The sequence below is a fragment of the Stenella coeruleoalba genome (assembly GCF_951394435.1).
Source record: "Stenella coeruleoalba genome assembly, chromosome: 9".
In the NCBI taxonomy this organism is placed as follows: Eukaryota; Metazoa; Chordata; class Mammalia; order Artiodactyla; family Delphinidae; genus Stenella; species Stenella coeruleoalba.
This window is the reverse complement of record NC_137155.1, coordinates 104,308,906-104,333,685: the sequence shown is the minus strand read 5'-3', so window position 1 is coordinate 104,333,685 and position 24,780 is coordinate 104,308,906. Positions and strand designations below refer to the sequence as shown.

Genomic DNA, 24,780 nt, shown 5'->3' with positions numbered 1-24,780 from the left:
ATTGTTAATTTTTGGTAATTTTTGGATGAGAGGATCTTATTTTTCCCCATATTAGACGTCCAGTAAGAGTTTTTGTGGGTTTTTCCCCCTGAAATCAAGCTCTTGGGTTTATTCATCAATCTTGTTTCCCTTGTATGGCTTATTAATTTATATTTTTATTACTTATTTCTATTTCTTCCCTCAAGTTTTAACTATTTTACTTTTGACTCTTTAATTCAAATGCCTGGTTTGCTGTGTTCATTATTTCTTATGTGGCAGTGACAGCATGGGTGCTCCACACCCACCATGGTGGGGGCGCCCTGGCACCTCCACAGTTCTCACATCATTATTTTCTAAGTATTCTGTAATCACAGTTTAGATTTATTCTCTAACCTAAGAATTATTGAAGAGTGTACTTTTCAATGCCCAACTGATTGGAGAGTTTTATTTTCTGTTGTTCTTCATTTCTAATTTTATTAGGTTATGATGAGAGGTGCAATTTGTGTGATTTTTACTCTTGGAAATTGTGAAGGCCTTCTCTGAGGCCCAGTATCTGATCAGTTATGATGTTGTTTCTAGACCATGGAGTCTGAGCAATTGCTACCGAATTATCTTTATTAATTAGGTTGTTAAGACTCTCTGTATGTCCCCCATGTGGGTTAGGGAGACTAGTTTCAAGTCTGGCCTGTCATTTACCAGCTGTGTGACGTGACTTGCCCTGTAAACCTCAGGTCTCCTCATCAGTGCCCTGGGGCAGCGGAAGGCGTCTGCCCCAGAGACCACCGTGAGGGTGTGCTGTGCACGCAAAGTGCTGGGCTCGGCTCCCAGGATGACGTAACTAGTCAGCAAGGGCTCTGTCTCCCGAGCCTGAGAGGCACGTCTACTCTTCTTTATTAATTTCAATGTTTTGTTTTATTTCTTGTCACATGCTGGTGCATGAATACTATAACTTCATTTTGGATTTCTTTGTTTGTTTTTTGGGTGGGGGTGTTGCCTTTTTTCTCCATCTTATTATTTTTTTAAACATCTTTGTTGGAGTATAATTGCTTTACAATGTTGTGTTAGTTTCTGCTGTATAACAAAGTGGATCAGCTCTATGTATGCATATATCCCCATATCACCTCCCTCTTGCGTCTCCCTCCCACCCTCCCTCTCCCACCCCTGTAGGTCGTCACACAGCACCAAGCTGATCTGCCTGTGCAGTGCAGCTGCTTCCCACTAGCTCTTTTACAATTCGTAGTGTATATATGTCAAGGCTACTGTCTCACTTCGTCTCAGCTTACCCTTCCCCCTCCCCGTGTCCTCAAGTCCATTCTCTACATCTGCGTCTTTATTGCTGTTCTGCCCCTACGTTCCTCAGAACCATTTTTTTTTTTTAGATTCCATATATATGTGTTAGCATACGGTATTTGTTTTTCTCTTTCTGACTTACTTCACTCTGTATGACAGACTCTAGGTCCATCCACCTCACTACAAATAGTTCAATTTCATTTCTTTTTATAGCTGAGTAGTATTCCATTGTATATATGTGCCACATCTTCTTTATCCATTCATCTGTCGATGGACGATTAGGTTGCTTCCATGTCCTGGCTATTGTAAATAGAGCTGCAATGAACATTGTGGTACATGTCTCTTTTTGAATTATAGCTTTCTCAGGGTGTATGCCCAGTAGAGTGATTGCCAGGTCATATGGTAGTACTATTTTTAATATTTTAAGGAACCTCCATACTGTTCTCCATAGTGGCTGTATCAATTTACATTCCCACCAACAGTGCAAGAGGCTTCCCTTTTCTCCACACCCTCTCCAGAATTTATTGTTTGTAGATTTTTTGATGATGGCCATTCTGACTGATGTGAGGTGATACCTCATTGTAGTTTTGATTTGCATTTCATTTCTCTAATGATTAGTGATGTTGAGCATTCTTTCATGTGATTGTTGGCAACCTGTATATCTTCTTTGGAGAAATGTCTGTTTAGGTCTTCTGCCCATTTTTGGATTGGGTTGTTTGTATTTTTGATATTGTGCTGCATGAGCTGCTTGTATATTTTGGAGGTTAATCCTTTGTCAGTTACTTCATTTGCAAATATTTTCTCCCATTCTGAGGGTTATCTTTTCATCTTGTTTATGGTTTCCTTTACTGTGCAAAAGCTTTTAAGTTTCATTACGGCCCATTTATTTTTGTTTTTATTTCCATTACTCTAGGAGGAAGGTCAAAAAGGATCTTACTACGTTTTATGTCATAGATTGTTCTGCATATGTTTTCCTCAAAGAGTTTTATAGTGTCCGGCCTTACATTTCGGTCTTTAATCCATTTTGAGTTTATTTTTGTACATGGTGTTAGGGAGTGTTCTAATTTCATTCTTTTACATGTAGCTGTCCAGTTTTCCCAGCACTACTTATTCAAGAGGCTGTCTTTACTCCATTGTATATTCTTGCCTCCTTTATCAAAGATAAGGTGCATGGGTTTATCTCTGGGCTTTCTATCCTGTTCCATTGATCTATATTTCTATTTTTGTGCCAGTACCATACTGTCTTGATTACTGTAGCTTTGTAGTATAGTCTGAAGTCAGGGAGCCTGATTCCTCCAGCTCCGTTTTTCTTTCTCAAGATTGCATTGGCTATTTGGGGTCTTTTGTGTTTCCATACAAATTGTGATATTTTTTGTTCTAGTTCTGTGAAAATTGCATTGGTAGTTTAATAGGGATTGCATTGAATCTGTAGATTGCTTTGGGTAGTATAGTGATTTTCACAATGTTGATTTTTCCAATCCAAGAACATGGTATATCTCTCCATCTGTTTGTATTATCTTTAATTTCTTTCATCAGTGTCTTATAGTTTTCTCCGTACAGGTCTTTTGTCTCCTTAGGTAGGTTTATTCCTAGGTATTTTATTCTTTTTGTTGCAGTGGTTAATGGGAGTGTTTCCTTAATTTCTCTTTCAGATTTTTCATCATTAGTATATAGTAATGCAAGAGATTTCTGTGCATTAATTTTGTATCCTGCTGCTTTACCAAATTCATTGATTAGCTCTAGTAGTTTTCTGGTAGCATCTGTAGGATTCTCTATATATAGTGTCATTTCCTCTGCAAACAGTGACAGTTTTACTTCTTCTTTTCTGATTTAGATTCCTTTTATTTCTTTTTCTTCTCTGATTGCTGAGGCTAAAACTTCCAAAACTATGTTGAATAATAGCAGTGAGACTGGGCAACCTTGTCTTGTTCCTGATCTTAGAGGCAATGGTTTCAGTTTTTCACCATTGAGAACAGTGTTTGCGGTGGGTTTGTCATATATGGCCTTTATTATGTTGAGCTAGGTGCCCTCTATATGCACTCTCTGGAGAGTTTTTATCATAAATGGGTGTTGAATTTTGTCAAAAGCTTTTTCTGCATCTGTTGAGATGATCATATGGTTTTTATCCTTCAGTTTGTTAATATGGTGTATCACATGGATTGATTTGCATATATTGAAGAATCCTTGCATTCCTTGGATTAACCCCACTTGATCATGGTGTATGAGCCTTTTAATGTGCTGTTGGATTCTTTTTGCTAGTATTTTTTTGAGGATTTTTGCATCTATGTTCATCAGTGATATTGGCCTGTAGTTTTCTTTTTTTGTGACGTCTTTGTCTGGTTTTGGTATCAGGGTGACGGTGGCCTTGTAGAATGAGTTTGGTAGTGTTCCTCTCTCTACTGTATTTTGGAAGAGTTTGAGAAGGATAAATGTTAGCTCTTCTCTAAATGTTTGACAGAATTCATCTGTGAAGCCATCTGGTCCTGGGCTTTTATTTGTTGGAAGATTTTTAATCACAGTTTCAATTTCAGTGCTTGTGATTGGTCTGTTTATATTTTCTATTTCTTCCTGGTTCAGTCTCGGAAGGCTGTGCTTTTCTAAGAATTTGTCCATTTCTTCCAGGTTGTCCATTTTATTGGCATGTAGTTGCTTGTAGTAATCTCTGATGATCCTTTGTATTTCTGCAGTGTCAGTTGTTACTTCTCCTTTTTCATTTCTAATTCTGTTGATTTGAGTCTTCTCCCTTTTTTTTCTTGATGAGTCTTGCTAATAGTTTATCAATTTTGTTTATCTTCTCAAAGAACCAGCTTTTAGTTTTATTGATCTTTGCTATTGTTTCCTTCATTTCTTTTTCATTTATTTCTGATCTGATCTTTATGATTTCTTTCCTTCTGCTAAGTTTGGGGGTTTTTTGTTCTTCTTTCTCTGATTGCTTTAGGTGTAAGATTAGGTTGTTTTTTTTAGGTGTAAGATTAGGTTGTTTTTTTGAGATTTTTTTTTTGTTTTCTGAGGTAGGATTGTATTGCTATAAACTTCTCTCTTAGAACTGCTTTTGCTGCATCCCATAGGTTTTGGGTCATCATGTTTTCATTGTCATTTGTTTCTAGGTATTTTTTTGATTTTGTCTTTGATTTCTTCAGTGATCTCTTGGTTGTTTAGTAGCGTATTGTTTAGCCTCCATGTGTTTGTATTTTTTTACAGTTTTTTTCCTGTAACTGATTTCTAATCTCATAGCATTTGTGGTCGGAAAAGATACTTGATAGGATTTCTTGATAGAATTTCTAGTTTTCTTAAATTTACCAAGGCTTGATTTGTGACCCAAGATATGATCTATCCTGGAGGATGTTCCATGAGAACTGGAGAAGAAATTGTATTCTGTTGTTTTTAGATGGAATGTCCTATAAATATCAATTAAGTCCATCTTGTTTAATGTGTCATTTAAAGCTTGTGTTTCCTTATTTATTTTCATTTTGGATGATCTGTCCATTGGTGAAAGTGGGGTGTTAAAGTCCCCTACTAATATTGTGTTACTGTTGATTTCCCCTTTTATGGCTGTTAGCATTTGCCTTATGTATTGAGGTGTTCCTATGTTGGGTGCATAAATATTTACAATTGTTATATCTTATTCTTGGATTGATCCCTTGATCATTATGTAGTGTCCTTCTTTGCCTTTTGTAATAGCCTTTATTTTTAAGTCTATTTTGTCTGATATGAGAATTGCTACTCCAGCTTTCTTTTGATTTCCATTTGAATGGAATATCTTTTTCCATCCCCTTACTTTCAGTCTGTATGTGTCCCTAGGTCTGAAGTGGGTCTCTTGTAGACAGCATATATACAGGTTTTGTTTTTGTATCCATTCTGCCAGTCTGTGTCTTTTGGTTGGAGCATTAATCCATTTACATTTAAGGTAATTATAGCTATGTATGTTCCTATTACCATTTTCTTAATTGTTTTGGGTTTGTTATTGTAGGTGTTTTCCTTCTTTTGAGTTTCCTGCCTAAAGAAGTTCCTTTAGCATTTGTTGTAAAGCTGGTTTGGTGGTGCTGAATTCTCTTAACTTTCTCATGTCTGTAAAGGCTTTAATTTCTCTGTCGAATCTGAATGAGATCCTTGCTGGGTAGAGTAATCTTGGTTGCAGGTTTTTCCCTTTCATCACTTTAAATATGTCCTGCCACTCCCTTCTTCCCTGCAGAGTTTCTGCTGAAAGATCAGCTGTTAACCTTATGGGGATTCCTTTGTATGTTATTTGTTGCTTTTCCCTTGCTGCTTTTAAAATTTTTTCTTTGTATTTAATTTTTGGCAGTTTGATTACTATGTGTCTTGGCGTGTTTCTCCTTGGATTTATTCTGTATGGGACTCTCTATGCTTCCTGGACTTGATTGGCTATTTCCTTTCCCATGTTAGGGAAGTTTTCAACTATAATCTCTTCAAATATTTTCTCAGACCCTTTCTTTTCCTCTTCTTCTTCTGGGACCCTATAATTCAAGTGTTGGTGCATTTAATGTTTTCCCAGAAGTCTCTGAGACTGTCCTCAATTCTTTTCATTCTTTTTTCTTTATTCTGCTCTGCAGTAGTTATTTCCACTATTTTGTCTTCCAGGTCACTTATCCGTTCTTCTGCCTCAGTTATTCTGCTATTGATTCCTTCTAGAGAATTTGGAATTTCATTTATTGTGTTGTTCATCATTGTTTGCTCCTTAGTTCTTCTAGGTCCTTGTTAAATGTTTCTTGAATTTTCTCCATTCTGTTTCCAAGATTTTGCATCATCTTTACTATAATTACTCTGAATTCTTTTTCAGGTAGCCTGCCTATTTCCTCTTCATTTGTTTGGTCTGGTGGGGTTTTTACTTTGCTCCTTCATCTGCTGCATATTTCTGTCTTCTTATTTTGTTTAACTTACTGTGTTTGGGTCTCCTTTTCATGGGCTGCAGGTTCATAGTTTTTGGTGTCTGTCCCCCGTTGGTAAGTTTGGTTCAATGGCTTGTGTAGGCTTCCTGGTGGAGGGGACTGGTGCCTGTATCCTGGTGGGTGGGGTTGGTTCTTGTTTTTCTGGTGAGCAGGGCTGAATCCAATGGTGTGTTTTGGTGTGTCTGTGAACTTAGTATGATTTTAGGCAGCCTCTCTGCTAATGGGTGGGGTTGTGTTCCTGTCTTGCTAGTTGTTTGGCATGGGACGTCCAGCACTGTAGCTTGCTGGTTGTTGGGTGGAGCTGGGTCTTAGCGTTTAGACAGAGAGCTCTGGAAGAGCCCTCGCCAATTGATATTACGTGGGGCCAGGAGGTCTCTGGTGGTCCAGTGTCCTGAACTCGGCTCTCCCACCTCAGAGGCTGAGGCCTGACACCAGGCCAGAGCACCAAGACCCTATTAGCCACATGGCTCACAAGAAAAGGGAGAAAAAAAGAAAGAAAAAATAATAATAAATAAAATAAAATAATTAAAATTAAAAAATTTTTAAATAACTAAAATAAGAAAATAAAAAGATAATTAAAAAAAAGAGAGAGCAACCAAACCAGTAAACAAATCTACCAATGATAATAAGCTCTAAATGCTAAACTAAGACAAACATAAAACCAGAAACAAATTAGATGCAGAAAGCAAACCCCAAGTCCACAGTTGCTCCCAAAGTCCACCGCCTCGATTTGGGATGATTCGTTGTCTATTCAGGTATTCCACAGATGCAGGTACATCACGTTGATTGTGGAGCTTTAATCCGCTGCCCCTGAGGCTGCTGGGAGAGATTTCCCTTTCTCTTCTTTGTTCTCACAGCTCCCGGGGCTCAGCTTTGGATGTGGCCCCGCCTCTGCGTGTAGGTTGCCGGAGGGTGTCTGTTCTTCGCTCAGACAGGACGGGGTTAAAGAAGCCGCTGATTCGGCGGCTCTGGCTCATCAGGCCGGGGGAGGGAGGGGTACAGAATGTGGGGCGGGCCTGCGGCGGCAGAGACCAACGTGACGTTGCACCAGCCTGAGGCGCACCGTGCGTTCTCCCGGGGAAGTTGTCCCTGGATCCTGGGACCCTGGCAGTGGCGGGCTGCACAGGCTCCCCGGATGGGAGGTGTGGAGAGTGACCTGTGCTCGCACACAGGCTTCTTGGTGACGGCAGCAGCAGCCTTAGCGTCTCATGCCCGTCTCTGGGGTCCGCGCTGTTAGCCGCGGCTCGCGCCCGTCTCTGGAGCTCCTTTAAGCAGCGCTCTTAATCCCCTCTCCTTTTGCACCCCGCAACAATGGTCTCTTGCCTCTTAGACAGGTCCAGACTTTTCCTCAGGCTCCCTCCCGGCCAGCCGTGGCGCACTAACCCCCTGCAGGCTGTGTTCACGCCGCCAACCCCCGTCCTCTCCCTGCGCTCCGACCGAAGCCCGAGCCTCAGCTCCCAGCCCCGCCCGCCCCGGCGGGGGAGCAGACAAGCCTCTCGGGCTGGTGAGTGCCGGTCGGCACCGATCCTCTGTGCGGGAATCTCTCCGCTTTGCCCTCCGCACCCCTGTTGCTGTGCTCTCCTCGTGGCTCTGAAGCTCCCCACCCCCGCCACCCCCCGTCTCCGCCAGTGAAGGGGCTTCCTAGTGTGTGGAAACCTTTCCTCCTTCACAGCTCCCTCCCAGAGGGTCAGGTCCCGTCCCTATTCTTTTGTCTCTGTTTTTCCTTTTGCCCTACCCAGGTACATGGGGAATGTCTTGCCTTTTGGGAGGTCTGAGGTCTTCTGCCAGCATTCAGTGGGTGTTCTGTAGGCATTGTTCCACATGTAGTTGTATTTTTGATGTATTTGTGGGGAGGAAGGTGATCTCCACGTCTTACTCCTCCGCCATCTTGAAGATCCCCCCTGGATTTGTTTTAACATTAATATACAATTACCTTATTTATTTCACTAAAGAAACATTGTACATTATCTTGATGTTAACGCCATGACCACTCCTTCATATCTGTTTATATGTACCTCATGTTTTCCTACCCTTTCAATTTTTAATCTTTCTGAACTGCTGTGTTATAGATGTGTTTTCTGTAGGTAACATATGGCTTGGCCTGAGTGAGAGAATTTGTCCTAATAGTATAATCTAACCTATTTACATGTATTGTCATAATGATATATATTTTAATTTATCATCTTGTTTTGTGCTTTCCACTTTCTATGCTTCCTTCCTGTTTCTTCTGTTGTTTGTCTTCTGCCGTGTAGATTGTGTTCGTTTTATATTGTCCTCAAGTGAGCTGCAGTTGATCTTCACTCTTTTATGTTCCTCAGACTTTTCAAAAACAATTTGATCTGCATAATTCTAATTATCAGCTTCAGGAATTAAACTACTTATCTCCCCTTCAGAGGGCATTGAGGACATCTGACACCCATATTTTATAACATGGAGGCCTGGTTAACTTCATGCTCACCTTAGCAAAAGCATGCCTTTACCAGTGTCCGTGCTAATAGCTAAAAAAAAAAAAATTATAAGAAAGCACAGAGCCTAAAACTGCAACAGTGTGTCTGGAAGAAGCTTTTGTAGGGCAGGTTGAAGGCCTTGTGGCCGCGAATCATCAGAAAATGTGTTGACGAGGAATGTGGCTGTTTAGGTGCCTTTTAATAAAAACAGCTTTGTCAGATTTCCCTGAAATTTGCTCCAGGAAAGCCAATTACACAGTGAAATTGGTGGAAAATCTTATTATTATGAGTTCCTAGCCCTGGCTGTACCTGCTTACTTTAATGTCTAGAGATAAACGATAAGACGAATTTCCATCTCTCCAAAGCACCAGGGTCCCTCCCTCCCCCGTCACTTTTATTGAACGAGCAGTTCGCCAGGATCCATGCATGGAAAATTGCTGAAGATAAACACCGTATTTTAAATTCCTCCAGGCAACCAGGCAGACTGGAAAAAATCATTGGAACAAATTGAAAACTGAAATGTTGATATCAGATATTAAATTAATATAAGTGAGATTGAAACAATATCTAATTAAAATAATTTGAAAAATGAGTTGGAAATTGAAGCTGACATAGCTTTTACCAGCTTGTCACTGTTGTCACGTTGCGGTGAAGCTCTGTCCTCACCGAGCCCAGCCCGCTCTCGGGAGACTTCACAAGACACCGGGCAGATCAAAACCTCCCACATTCACTCAGTCAGGGCTGGAAGACAAGGCCTGAAGGACCTTTCTGGGGACCGCGCGGTGGGGGTCTGACACACTGGCCTCTGTTTCCAAGGGAGGATGGCTCTCAGACGTGCATTTCTGCATTTGAGGCTGGACGAGTTCAGTGCTTCGCTTCACACAGGCAGTAAGGAGAGAAAGGGCAGGTTTGGAAGGCAGAGTGCTGAGGCCGCTCCCCGCTGCAGGGACCCCATGAGCGGGCAGGATGTGTGGCCCGGGGGTGTGCGGGGCGTCGCGCTCTGGTGCCAAGTGAGGGCTCCAAGGACGGGGTACCACGCCGCTCTCCGGATGCAGACGGGGCAGCACCTGGTGTGTCTTTCCTGCTCCTCTCACAGCCGCTTTGGGACCGTCCGCGCATCTCTGCTTATGAACCAAAGATGATGGGAGGGGAGCCGTTTGTGGCGTTGAAACGCGCACTTCTTCGTGATCCCAGGTGTCCTGAAGCGGAAGATGGCCTGGAGTCTGGACGCCTGCCTGTAGCGCCTACAGCCACACCGAGGGCCTCGGGGAGGAAGCGCGCGTCCACCTGTCTGTGCGCCAGGGCGTTCCGGGGTGTGCCTCAGCCCCAGGCTGCTCCCTGGGGCCGAGGCGTCGGACACAGAGTCTGCACGACCCTGCCAGTTGTGGGTGGAGGGACGTCGACCGGACTCTGGGCACGCCAAGGGGAGGGGTTCCTGACACGCTCCGTCTCGCGATCCAAACAGGAGTTCCTGCGGCAGATTGCGCACAAACGTTGAAGAATCTGACGATCTTATAGCCACATTTACATACAGGTGCAGAAAACTGCTGACCATTTGATGTCTTACGCACCTCGTATGTATCACTCCCCGAGGCTTTACTCAAGCTCACTTGAGCCTGGAGCAGTGGAGGATGGAGTGCAGACTGCCCAGAGGATGGCTGGGGTTTCCCTGCTTCACCAGCGCACTGAGAGAACTAGATACTGGGACTGATCGTCATTCAGAAAACAAGCCAAAATGCCGGAATATGAAGATAAAAAGAGACAGTTTCAAACATATTAGGTATCTGGCAACATTGAAATCCTTAGAGATCCCAGTTAAGTGAAAGCAGGAGCCTGGGACGTAAGGGGGAGTAATGTGGACCTTTATCTTGAGGGTAGTTTCCAAACCAGGTGAACTTGAACTTTAACATTCATGACCCCATAGACTGTGGAGGACAGGAGGAAGACCCAGGGTGGGACTAACACAGCGAGGCTGGTGAGGACCCACCACAAGCAGCCAGGGCTACCTCCAAACCACAGGGGGTGACAGCAACCCCTGACTTCCCCGTTTGACCCTGAGGATGGGAACTGCCTGTTTCCCGAGTTGTCACCAGGTATGGGGCTGGCACTGGGCACTCGCAGCCCCATAGGAGTGTGCCGTCCACCTGCACACCCCCTGGTGGCCCCAAACCCCAAGCTCGCAATTCAGTTTAAACTGGTCCCAAGTTGACAGGGATTCCAGAAGCCTGGAAGAAGGAAATGCAAATCCTTTGAAGAATCCTCCATTTTCTCTGTCCTCAAAGGATTCCCACAGTTAAAATTCCGAGAAGGAGGAATTTCAGAACATGCTGGAGAATAAGGCACCATGAGAAAGGTCACCTGAAAGCATGGACAAAATGAAACCTCAGACACTGACTAGTAGACATGGAACGTGAATTCAAGAATCATGGTCTGTTTAGAGGAATACAAGAGAGAGAAAAAATATGACCTAAAAATGTCATATTAAAAATGACCATTTTTGTCTTAAAAGTGACCAAAAATACTTCTTAAAAGAATAGAATTTTTTAAATGAAAGATACAATTATAGACATTTTAAGCTCAGGAGGCGTGTTTAATGACAGATTAAATCTAGTTGAAGAGGGAATTAGTGAACTAAAAGATAGAACTGAGTAAATTATCCAGGAGGCAGCCTAGAGAGAGAGAAAGAAATGGAAAATATGACAAGAAAAAAAGGTAAGTATTCCTAGAACACAAAGGAAGATAATCTTTTATACACTTACTAGGAGTTCCAGAAGAAAGCAGAAAGTGGTCAAGCTGCAATGTTTGAAGAGATAATGGCTGAAAAAGCCTGTCACTGATGGAAGACACCAGTCCTCAGATTCAAGAAGCCTATTAGAGTGAAAACAATTCCACACGTAGGTTCATAACAGTGACACTGCAAGACACCCAAGACAAAGAGAGGATCTGAACGGCAGCCAAGGAGAAAGACAAGTGATGCAGGAAGGAATGAGAATTTTATTCATGGCTGATTTCTCAGCAGCCAAAATGAAACAGATGACAGGAGAGTAGTGTCTTCCTATTACTGAAGGGAAATTGTTGTCCACCTGGAATTGTACCAAGAGACAGCATCTTTCAAAAATGAGGGCTTAACAGAAAATAAGGTTGAATGATGATACTTTATTAAAAAAAAACAAAAAGAGTTTGTCACCAAGAGGTTCTCATTTAAGTTAATTCTAAAAGATTTACTACAAGCAAAAGAAAATAACCGCATAAGGAAGACCTTGAGTGCAGAAGGACTAATGAGCAAAGGAAACAGTAAATGTGGGAATGCAGCTAAACAAAGTGTACTGTTTGAAATAAAAATGTTTTGTGAGGCCAAAACAAGGGAGGATTGAAATAGTGATCGTGAAAGCAGTAGTATTTAAACTGAGATCACTTAGGGTCTTTGTAATGTTTAGGAAGAGAGCATAGATCTTTACTAACATGAGCGTTCGCTGCCTGTGGGTAATATAGTCTCTGGGAAACCACTGAAAAATAGAAATAGAGAATATTACTTTCAAACATAAAGACAACAGAGGATGCTAGAAATAAATTCAAATATGTCAGAAATCACAATAAATGTAAGCGAACAAAAGTTCCAGTAAAAAACAGAGATTTACAGACTGGAAAAAAATATATATAGGTATATGTTCTTTTTGAGACATAGGTAAAAGAACACAAAAAGATACATATATATATGTATATATAGAGAGAGAGGGAGAGAATATATATCAAAATGGAAATTTAAAACATATAATCAATAATAATGAATAATAGAAATACTGAGGTATATTTTAATACTTGGGAGTTTGCTTTAAAAGCAGAAACTTGAGAGAAATTTATTGCTTCAACTGTTCATATTAGAAAAGAAACAAGACTTAAATTAATTAAGTTTTTAATTTAAGAGTTAGAAAAAGAACAATGGCATAAACCCAAGCAAAGTGGAAGGAAGGAAATAAAAAAGATAAAAGGAGAGCTGACTGAAATAGAGAACAAATATAAAACAGAGAGGATAAGCAAAGCAAAATATTTCTTCTTGGAAAAAACTGATAAAATTGAAAAATCTCTATCATAAATGGTCAAGATAAAAGAGAAAGAAAGCAAAAACTATATTGGGAATTAAAAGTGGAATGTAAATAAAGATGCTTTAGTGCATGAAAGGATAGCAAGAGGGTGAACAATGTTGTGATAGTTTATTTGAAAATTTAGATAACATAACCATAATGAAGAAATAGAAAACTTTAATAGTCCTATAACCAAAGAAGAAATTGAATTTATAGGTAAATGTCTTCCCATGAAGAAAACGCCAGGCCCACATATTTTATAAGTACACGTTCCTTCTACACATTCAAATAAACCCAGTCTTACACAAAACACCCCTGTCTCCTCAACTCATGAGTTAGGATAACCCTGATACCAAACTCGACAATGACAGTGCAAGGAAGATAAATTAGAGATGGATTTCCTTCAAAAACACAGATACACAAACTAAACCAAATACAAGGAATTAAATCTAGCAATTTATTTTAAAAATACATCATGAACAATGTAAGGTCCAATATTAGAAAAATAATGGATGTAATCTACCACATGCATAGATTAAAGAAGAAAAATCGTGGTTATCTGAGTAGATGTCGATAAAAACATTTGCTAAAAGTTAGCATTCATTCATAAAAAATGCTTAGTAAAGGAGGATGAGTTTGTTAACTTGATTTTAAAATCCTACAGAAATATCATACTTGATAGTGAAACATTGAAAATATCCCCTTTAGCACCGGAAATCGACAAAGATGCGTGCATCCACTACGTTTATGAAGTGTTCTACGGGAGGGTCCCGTCAACTTGCGGTAAAGCAGGAAAAAGAGAAGGTGGGGTTAGAGAGGAGGAAAGAAACCCATTACTTTTTACAGGCAATCTTGTTGTTTACTCAGAAACACAAAGGAAAATCCAGATAAATTAGTCAGATAGCTGAGGGTTGCTGTGTATGAAATCATGTGCAGAACTCAATGGGATTTCTATACTTCAAAAATTTAGAAAATATAGTTTTTAAAATGATAATTGTTTACCATAGAATGAAAAAGAGGTACCAGGAATAAATATTTTTCTGTGCAAGACCTTTATGGAGAAAATTATAAAACTTTATTGAAAGATGTGAAAGAAGGCCTTAACACCTGGGAAGATTTACCTGCTCACAGGTTGAGAATAATGATGTTAATTCTCCCAAACCTCCAGATTCAATACAATTTTAACAAAAATCTCAGAAGATTTATTTTTTTGTGTGTGTTTTATTTTTTATATTTATGTGGAAACTTGACAGACTGATTCTGAAGTGTATTAGAAAATGCAAAGAGCCAGAACCGGTAGGGCACCCCTGCAGGAAAGCAGCGGGGTGAGAGGCTGCCGTGCTGTGATGCAGCAGGTACCAGGTACTGGGGCGTGTGAGACGGGGCGGGTCTGGGCGCACAGAGACTGGGGGACCCCGAGCCTAGGAGGCCCGGAAGTGGGCCCTCCTGTGGAATTGGTTGCTGTTGGAGCTGGCATTGCAGACTGGAGGGAAGAAGGGCCTTCTCTTTAAATTGTGTGGCAAAAACTAGGTGTCTGCTTAGAAAACGACCTCTCCTCATCCACAAAATCAGCTCCCAGAGGTAGGACTCACCTGTGAAGGGCAAATCTTAAAGAAAATATACAATGATATCTTCATGATCTTGGGGTAGAGGAGAATTTTTTAAACAAGATACCTGAAGTGCAAACCTTAAAGAAAATGATAAACTAGACTGTATTAAAATTAGGAAATGTGGAATAAGCCAAATGACAAACTGAGATAAGGTAGTAACACATGTAACTGACCAAGTATTCATGTGCAGAATGTCTCAAGACCCCCTACAAAGCAATAAGAAAAAGACAAACAGCCCAACAGAAAAATGGGCAAAAAACACCACAAAAATTTCATCTAAGAGGAAGCACGAATGGTGAACAGACACACAAGGGGCTCAACCTGATCAGAAATGGAAGACACACACATTGAAAGCACCAGGAGATACAATGTAACGGCTACCAAATGGGCCAAAATGTTCATCTACAAACTGCTGAGGGTCTGGAGCAGGGGGAACGCTTGTGAGCTGATGGCAGGCGTGTAAATTGGTGAAATCACCTTGGGACTCCATGTCCTAGCGATTCTACTAGAGAGCATTCTCTCCACCTGCCTGGAGTTGGGCAGGGATGCTCACGGCCACACCGTTTGAGAGGCAGGTGAAGAAGAAACAGGCCCGTGGCCCCTTGATTGGACAACTGGCCGGAAAAGTCAGTCCGGATGTGCTGAATGTGTTAATGCAGCCAGAGAGCAGTGAAAACACACAAACCACAGCCAACGCAGGACCCAGTCGGGCCTCAGAAACGCCAGGGTCAGCGCAAGGTGCAAGTTGGAGGAGGACCTGTTTGATGACGTTTCATCTCATTAAATTCAGACCCAGCAAAAGCAAACATTGTGCCCATGTGTGAGAGAAAGTCTGCAGAAAGGGAAGCCGTCACCCCAGAATTCAGAGGAGTCACTGCGTCTGATGGGGAGGACCAAGTAGGGCCATGATGGGTGCTGCGAGTACTAGGTGCGACGGAGACGCCGCATTTCTTTTGCAGAGGGTGGGTTAGTAACTGGGCGTTTGCTGTCTTATTATTCTTTATAACCAATATATATTTTATAAACTGTCTAATCTTTAATTAAATACCGATATAAAATATTGATATTTTTGAATTACACATTAACAAAACAATATTTCTAACAGTCAAGAGAACGTCCCGTCCCCACGAGTCGGCAAGGGAGATGCTTTCCAGGAACCTGTGACACACATGTAAACACGTGGTGTATTTCGTACGGACGTAAACCAATACGCGTTTATTTTATCTCTTTATCGACCATGTTGCTCTTTTCTCTCTCAGCACGGGAGCCTTGGGTGATGTGGAAACGAGCCCTTTTGCATCGTGTAAATGTGTCAGGTGGCGTCTCCTCAAAACAGAAACCCTTTTAGGAAGCCAGAGGGCGCTGCGGCCCCTGATGGGGAGGTGCCTGGAGGCCCGTCCCTGGTGCCAGGCCTCACCGCGGGCACAGGGACACAATGATGCAGGCTCTTTGGGGACGGCCAGCTCCGCCCCCTTTGGAGACCAGACTGAAGGTGCAGAGGAAGCTGCTGTAACTTCCGTCTGCAACACTCCCCCACCCTCCTCCTTCCCTCCCTGGGAACGAAGCCTTAAGTGCTGTCTCTGGTTCTGGTATATTCGTGGCAGGGAAGCAGTTATGCTCCGGGATTATTTTAATTCTCTCCGACAGTAGCAAAATCCAATCCCCAAATATCGTGGCAGCACGCTACTGTAGGTGACTCAACATGAAGTGATGGGCAGAGGACACCTCCCGGGCCGCGCTGTCACGGGCGGGGCTGCGATCACAAGAGCCACCAAGCGCCCCCCTGCGGCCGCTCAGCCGGGTCTGGACCTCCAGTCCCGCGTGGTCCGCGTCACACTCGGGCAGTGGGTGCCGCGTGGGAAGCGGGAAGCCTGAGCCGAGGAGCCTGAGGGCGTCTGCACTGCGTGCAAGCTTGAGCCAGAGCTCACAGCGGGTGGGGGGCGGGGGGGAGCGGGGGGTGGGGAGGGGAGACCCTCCGTCGTGAGCATGCTCCGTCCAGTAGGCATCCTCGGACTTCTTTGGGTCGACGCTTTATTCAAACACTGGAACTGTGGGTGTGGAAAAGCTCCCCCCAACACACACACATATGTGTGACGGTGATAACCTGGTGATTCATGGTCCTGGTAAGAGTAACAGGGCAGAAAACACCAGCAGGGCCTAAGTTCGCTTGTTCGCTGTACGCATCGCGTCCCGGTTCCCCCGAGCGCCTCCTGTGTGCTGACGCTGTCCTAAGCCTGGGCCCACCCTGCCTCCAGGGAATGTCCTGTCTGTTGAGGCACGTTCGCGCACATTCTGTTGTCTGGGGATAATGGCTCTGGGGAAAAAAGCAAAGCCGGCCGGGGAGCGGAGGACCACACCGGTGAGGGGCGGTTTGATACTGGGTGGAAGTAAGGTGACTTTAAACCAAGGCGTGGAGGAGGCGAGTCATGTGGACCCAGGGGCCCCGGGAGCAAACGGCAAGTGCAAAGGCCCTGCGGCCGGAGCGCCCCTCCCCACCCCGGGAATGCTCAGGCTGGATGGGGCACCGCAGCGGTGGTCAGGGGTGCCCGCAGGGCAGCGCCACCTGGGCGTGAAGACCTTGCACCTGTGACAGGAGCCTGAGACCTGACCGTGAGTGAGGGGTGCCCCCAGGAGAGGATGATGTGACCAGCTCGCGTTGTCACGGGGCCACCGGGCTGCCTGCTGGGAATCAGCTGCCCCAGTGCTGGGGACCCAGGCCAAGCACGAACCAAGGCCCTGCACTGGGTTTCTAACAGTGAAAAGTCTGCGTCAGGCTAACGAGCTGTTGACATTCTACCTTTATACTTGAAAAATATATATTCGTAGTGAAAAAATGTTTAAATATGCAGAAAGCTATGGGGTTTGCTCTATGGGTTTTGCAGCCAAATATAAAAGACAGCTGGATTGAATTATTATCTTGCATGTTTGGGTATTGTCTTAGTGAGTTAGCAGGATTTGGGCGGGTAATGAGTTAAAGTATACACAATCCCTAAATGATAGCGCAGTGATTTATAAATGTATTTTCTTCCCTTTGTTTCACAGAATCACTGATAATATTGTTTAAAGGACATTTTCATAAAATCTGTGCATCTAGACAGAAATGATCCAGCTGCACACGGTATATAAAATGTGACAGTGTTTTCTTCAGAAATATACATATGAAGTTGCAAATTAAATTTATATGCCTTCAAAAAGGCATTTTTAAAAAACTTCTAAATGAACTATTGTCGTTATAAAAACAAAATATAATTAATAAACAGCAAAGCTTTGAATCTAAAGTATTTAAATAAAGCTGAGTTTTTTATTCTATTTTTTGAACATGTAGTCGAATTGTAGTTATTTTTATAAAAATGAAGTACGTGCAGTTTAGCTTCAACGTGCATCTGGTGGCCAACGCGATGAGCCAGGAGCACAGTTCGTGGCGTCCCGTCCAGACTGACATACCGGAGACGGGGAACCAACAGGTGTCATTCCAGGAGCAACATACTTTCCCGCTGCTGCAGGTACTGGGACGGTCCGTGGAAACTTGCAGAACCGCAAACCGAGATGCAGGGAAACTCGAGAGTTGGGCATGCAGCCCCCTGGGAAACGGGGCCTCTCCGGGCACGAACCCTTTGCTTTTCGGCCGAGAGGCAGGTTTGACAAGTTAATTAATTTGTGTCTCCTCTCCCCCGGCCCCTCGCCCTGCACTCCTTCCTGCCCTGCCGTTCAGACCCTCCCCGGCCCCTCCTCAGCTCAAAACCCTCGCGGCGTTAGGTGGCAGCAGCGTGTTGCCCAGAGGACACGAGGGCGTGAGCTCAGCCAGGGTGGCCCTGTCGATGACGGGGTCAGCGCCTCCGCTCGGGTCCTGCTGGGGCCCCGTCCACTCACCCTGCGGGTCTGCAGGGCACAAGCTGCCAGGGCCCCTGGGGTATGTGCCTCAGTGCGGCCAAGCCCGAAGCGGGGGCTCGGCCCGGTGCCTTCCACCTGTCCTCGGGCAGGTGTCGGGCAGCTCACCTCTGGTCCTGGGAGGACCGCTGCTCGTGTGGCCGCCTGCTCTGAAACACCCCCTTGGCCCTGAGAGAAAAAAAGGGAGGTGCGGGCAAGATTGCCCAGAGCGCCGATGAGGGGGCCAGGCAGCTGGAGCGTCGGGGTCAGCCTTCTCTCAAGCCTGCTCCCCTTCCCAGGACTGAGTTCAGCCCGACAGGTTCCGAGCAGTGGGAGTCTGTACGGGAGGGTCGAGTCACTTCCCGGGCTGGTGACCAGAGGCCGTGCGATTTCAATAAGGCTGATCCCAGGGCGTGGGGGACAGTGGGTCCAGTCAGTGGCTGGCCCCCGAACGGTCTAGACTGTCCACTTCTGCAGACGCCTCTGGGTGGGACCAGGTGCAGAGCGGATGCATGTGTCTCGGGGTGGAAATACGCAGGGGATGCAGATCGGTAGCCCCAGGAGCAGTGCTTTTGGCTGTGCCAGAAGCCGGCTCCACCCTTTCCCCAAGGACCCCAGCCCCCTGGTGTCTGCCCACCTCCTGCACCCCCGCTCCCCGCCCTCGGGCTTTCTAACGGGCCACGGCCGTTAAGTTGTCCCTGTAGCAATTTAGATCACAGAAGAGACTTCTGCACACCCTTTCAGGTTAAAATCACGAGGATAAAGAAAGAGGCAAAATTATTCCACTGTAGCTACGTGTTTAAATTATATGGAATGCTGCATAAATTGTCAAGTGCAAAGAATTACTCTGATAAATTAAAATACTAATTAAATAGGCTATTGCAGAATCTTGAGAACATTGTAGGGTTCTGCTCCTCTGGCTAATTTGCATATCCTTCATCTAGTGGATTTCATTTTAAAGGGCTTCTCTTTGTGTTTGGAAACGCTTTTTGTCTCCCGCGAAGATAAGAATGGGCCTTAGCATTGTTCTCGCCTTTATTAAAGCAGCTCCTCCTGGGGTCTCTCGGTCCTGGCCTGCTGGTGGCTCACGCCCACCAGCTCCGGGTCTGCGTTTGGCCATGAAATAACTTGGAGCCCACATTCGACAGAACATGTAGCCACAGCAGAGCTTTTCTTTTCCTCTCAGAGGCCTCAGCAAAGCCTGAAAAAGTGGCAGTGAGTTTCACGCCCCGGTGGAGGGTGATGCTGCAGTTGAACGTGTTTCCAGAGACGAGTGGTTGCTGGCCGGGAGGGGAGCCTGGGGGCTGGTGCCCGTGAACCAAGTCTGAATGCCTGATGGAGGGCACGGCGTACATCCGGGTGAGGGAGACCACGTACGAACGTATGAGGTCCAGTCCCACTGAGCAGAAGGGATGGGTGAGAGGAAGTCCATGCAGCTGTGCAGGGAAGTCTCAGAGGAAATATACACAATGGTGAATGTGTGAGAATGATGCTGGGGAAGGTTCCGGAATGGCCTGAGAGTTACAAAATGTGCTCGAGACTGCTGGGCTTGTTGCTCTTTTAGGTCAGTTTGAGCCAAAATAACTAAGTAGATAAACAAACAAAAAACCCCAAGGGCTGCGCTTAACCTGTGCACCTTTCACACATGCTGGAGAAAAGGCACCATTACAGTGTCTCTGGCGACCATCCCCACCAATGAGAAATTTCAGAGAACGAAAAACTTAAAGAAAGAGCGAGACAGGCTTTGTGGAAAGGACGTGATGCCCAAGACTGAGAAGTTCGCAAAAGAGCACGAAACCACGAGCAGTGGGTTGAAGTCCCACGGACGCGCGTGTGCCAGCCACCAAGGGGACTTGCAGGTGTGACTGGAAACCGCATCGGCCGTCTCTGTGGGCGTTTCCGGCTGAGGGCAGGAAGATGGGGGCCCTGGGTGGGTTCTCGGAGGACCCCAGCTCCAGGCAGGCCCTCGGGGCACTGTCGCTCTCTGGACGAGGATGGAGGTGGACTAGAGGTGGATGCAAAGGTGGCATGCTTCACGGTTCCGGCTCGCGTTGTTAGGAGGTGCCATGGGCATCACGGCAGAGGCTCCTCGTGTAAACAGCCCCTGGTGGGGACAGCCTCAGCGAGATGCAGAGGCTCATGCTGTCCTAGGAAAATACAAGGAAACGTGGACAAAGTGGGGTTTGGGGGGCAGATTCACCACTTGCTGAACAACAGCCTCTATAGAACAGAACCTGTGGGTTAATGTAAAGCTGAACAGTGGTGACCGGTCCCCCCCGCAGGGTGCCGCTCCTGGGTCTGCCCTTGTTGTGTGTGTGTGCCCGTGTGTGAGCGCCCACGCGTGCAGTTACTTGGAGGAGGTCCACTTTGGGGAGGGGTGGTTAACACCCTGTGTCACGTGAGGAACATAATAGGATCGGAGGATGGAGCAGAGCGGGGACAGACGTGGCGTCCTGACCCAGGTGACAGTGATGGGCCGCCTGCCCCACCTGATCTGTCACACCTGCGGAACAGGTGACACTCCTGGGACTCCCGTAGCGGTTAATGGAATGACCGGGAAGACAGCGATCCCTCGTGCTGATGCTGGAGGGACGAGGTCACGTCCAGGCCACTTTCCAGTGGATCCCGGACGCTCTGACTGCCCTCAGGACGCACCTCCAGCACGTCTGTCCCATCCATCCCAGGGTTTTCATTTCTCAGGGACAATTCCATGGAGTGCTGTGTCAGTTCTCAGTGACAAACCCTTAATGGACGCAACCCCTTGTCAGCACGAGTCTGGGTCCCTGGGCTCCCTGGCTGGACCCTCAGGCAGGACGTGGACCCTGAGAGGCGGTCAGCCCGGAGGGTCCGCAGTGGCGCACTTGGGGACGGGTCACCATGAGGGTGAAATGACATCACTTTCCAAGGCGACGCCCGTGGTTTTCCGAGGATGGTGCCGCCATCAGGAACGTTGCTCAGGTAGGCTCCGGGGTGACCTTCCAAGCAGATGATGCCCCTTCTAGAAGTGTCTGCTTTGTCGGAGGTGCCCGTGGGAAATTTTCTGGTAGAAACGAGGACGCGTGTCTTTCCTCCACAGCCTCTGAGGCCATGAGCTGAGGTCGGTCAGTAGTGGGCCCCGTTCCCACGACGGGGAACTGCTGGAGCAGCCCGACTGCAGACGTGTTCAGATGCGGGGAAACACGCATTTTAGAATCGAGGAAACGTGACATGTTAAGACCTAGACTTTGGGTAGAAACAAAGTACTGTACGGATGGGGCTGGAGCCGGCTGGACCGGTTACTGGAGCTCGTCTTTACTTTTTCAGGAATTTTGAGCCGGTTATTAAACAGCCATTAGGAAAAATTACGTTTCACACACTTGCAGCTAATTACGTTAAAGACAAGAGGCCTCGATACCCAGCCAGTCGCCTGTACATTTCACCACTGCCGGGCGCTGCGGCTCCTCTCCCCCTCCGCACCCCACTGGAGCCCGGAGCCGTGTTCACAGAGGGGAGAGGTTGGGGGTGTGTCTGGTGGGGAAGCGGCTGCCAGGGCCTGGGGCGAGGAGCCCACCGGACCCTGGACTGGCCTGTGGCAGTGGTGCTTGGGGGACACAGGGCAGCTGTGCCGAGACTGACTCTCCCGCCACGTGTGGGACGGGGACGGGGCCCAGGCACAGACCTTCGGCGCAGCGTCGGGAGCGGGCATGGGTCTTCGGGCAGCGAGCGAGGCCCACAGTCACCTCGGGGCTCCGCGGGCTTGTGCGGACACAGTCAGGACCTGTCCCTTGTCCCTCAGGCCCGTCCCGCAGCTGTCACACTGCCCGCCCGGTTGGGGACCCACGGCGGCCGAGCCTCAGGTGTCTCCACCTGGCCTTCGCAGCAGCTCCGCTGACCCCTGGGCTGGGTCGTCTGCGTCTCGCTGCCCGGCTGGTTTGTTCCTTCCTGAGCCTGGAATGCCTGTCGCTTCTCACAGCAATGGCGGAGCGCTTTAACTTCCATCTTTACTTTGTGCTTTGTGTCCCTCCGCCTATTAAAGGCTCACTGTTATCCCCAAGGAGCCTGTCATTCAGCAAAATGCCTCCTTTGTTCACAGGGGAACGTGAAAATCAATTGCTTTTTACTCTATCTCTTAAGAATATTCTCCTCCATTCAAGGTTTACCTTTGGGCCACTGGCCCTCCCTGCCCCTCGGCACCCCCCAGCTTGGGGGCTCTTAAGGTGCTGGTGCTCTATCTAAGCCTAGGTTGGCGTCTGCCCCCCCCCCCCCCCCCCCCCCGCCCCAGTGCTTGCATAATTACCTAAATGTAAGAAATGACGTTGGTTTGTTCAAAGGAAAACTTTCTACCAGACGGTGAGAGAGCCCCAGAGGCCGGGGAGGCAGGCCATAGCAGGATCCGGGTTGTATCCCTCTGAAAGATGTAATTTCATTACCCAAGACTAACGTAGGTGTTTTACAATAAGAGGTGAAAGTAATTGCTGTTTTCCTGCTATCTCGTTCTGCATTAATCACAGTTGCAATGCACTCTTCCTTCTTAGGGTTTGCAATAAAATCTATTTTTTTCTGGGTTTCATTTCCAAAACGACAGGGGCTTTATCCGAAAGAATACTTCTGCAGAATCGTAAGCCAAGGTCAATTGCTTTGTGACACACTCCTCTCCAAGAGGTGGGGACCGCGGGTTGCCGTGCTGGCGTCGGGATTAACTGGGCTTCCTCTCCGGCTGCTAACTGCTACCAGGGCTCAATCCGCTTGGTCTGACACGGAGGGTAATTTATTCTCGGACAGTCTTCCTCGCTCTAAGTCAGGAGCAAACTAGGATGACGGTTGATTGTGGTGGAGGCAAATTATTATAGGATATTCTCCTGGGGCAGGAGTAAAAGGGGTACAGCAGCTCCCAGGACTCACGGAACGAAGGCGCCGTTCAGTCTCGCCTGCTAGCGAGTCTATCTTGTGAACGCGGAATGCGTGTGAATGGAACCCAGTTCCCAATGATTATACACTTGTAACCATCATATCGTTCCAAAGTAAAGCTCTACAGTTTGCAAAGCAGGTCTGCCCACCATTTCTCAACCAGTCTCCACAAGGATACTGTGAATTTCCTATGGACGTTCTGTGGGCAAAGCTGGAGGGACTCACGTCCTGGTCCTACATCTGCCGGCCCCTCGGTGGGGAGCCCCCTGCCCCGGTTTCCGCCCCAGGCTTGTCCACAGCACCCGTTAAAACGGCGATCTGGCAGTGACTATGGAAGTGTCTGCAGAGGGGGACGCTCAGGGTGTCTGGAGAACGCTTGCCTCTCCAAGCTGACCGCTTACTTCTTAATTTCCCCTAACAGTTGACAACAAGGACCAACTGGAAAAAATGTCTGGACTGAGAGTTCTTCGGACCGGCGTCGGCTCGGTGAGTAGCTGCGCGCAGTGTGGCCCGGGCGGCCTGAGGCTCGGGCCGGGGGCAGAGGCCAGTCGGCACCAGGCGGGGGGCTGTGGTAGCGGCGGCCCTGGCGTCTGGGCCGGGTTAGTCCTCCCGTCGCGTCGGCAGAGGTGCTGACGCGCCACGCCAGGCTCGCCTGACACTGTTTGGTTGCCTTTGAAATCGTGATTCGGTGTCTCCCAAGGAAAAGCGGTCGTGGCTGAGAAAACGTTGGGTGCTTCCGCCTCCAGACGCTTCTCAGTGGCTGAGTCTATATAGCAAAAGAAGTTGCTCTTTCCTCTGGGTCTGGTGGGCACGCTTCCGTCTTCCTTGCTAAAGACGCGTATGGGGTGGGGAATGAGAGGAGGACTGCTGATAGATTTAATGACCCTCAGAGGCGTCGTGTCCCGACGTCGCTGCGCTGGCCTCAGAAGCAGGTCCTTGACCAAACTCTCCATCCGCAATTAGAGCCGCTGGCACTCAGCCCCAGGCCCTGGCGGACGCCGGAGCCCCACATCGTGGGCAATTGATGAGTCGTACGCACAGCGGCGGACGCGACTCCTCTCGGGGGTGGCTGTCTGTGCTCGCGCGTCTGAAATCCCAGATGTCACGGTGCCCGCCGTGACGGTAATTAACTAGTAAGGGCACTTACTTACGACGCTCCTCGCCCAGGGCGGAGATGCCCCCACGAGCCACTCCAAGGCCAGCCGCTGTCTTTGGGGGGGGCTCCGCTCGGCCGGCACGGTCCCGGCTCCTGAAATAAGAACTTGTTTAGTGGCCGGTCCTCCGCAGACGGAGCCTCCAGCGCTGCAGGCAGTGGGCGGGCGCCTCGCCGGGCGCCTCGCCGGGGGCGCGGGCCTTGAAGTCACCGTGTTCCCGGCACGCGGCGGGCAGCTCGGTGACCGCAGACTCATCAGAGCGTGGGGCGGGGTTGATGAGGCTTTGACAGCTGAGGACATCCTGGTCTTTTCTCCCGAAACTCACAGTAACTTTGGCGGCCAGGGAGGGGGAGGGGGGCGCCGGGAGTCTGTGGGTCCCTAAGACCATCTGTACCACACGGGGTGCAGTGACTACTGGCGGGAAGGGCCAGAGGGCTTGGAGGATCCGGGCCCGCGACGGAAGGTTCTGACCCGCAGCCCCTCCCCTCCCCCTCGTCCCTTGGCCTCCGCAGGTGTCCCTCCTTCAGGAGCAGCCCTGGTGCCCAGCGGCCGGGGGC

At 47.2% G+C, this 24,780-nt stretch overlaps 1 protein-coding gene across 4 annotated transcripts in view; it reads left to right on the top strand.

The window, feature by feature from the left end:
- Positions 1–24,780, top strand: part of PTPRN2 (protein tyrosine phosphatase receptor type N2) — a 697,620-nt gene that overhangs the window by 418,559 nt on the left and 254,281 nt on the right. For all 4 annotated transcript variants that reach the window (XM_079932273.1, XM_079932275.1, XM_079932274.1 and 1 more), the window contains exon 12: positions 23,491–23,555. In XM_079932273.1, the coding sequence (XP_079788399.1) occupies positions 23,491–23,555 (65 nt within the window). The remainder of the gene's footprint in view (positions 1–23,490; positions 23,556–24,780) is intronic.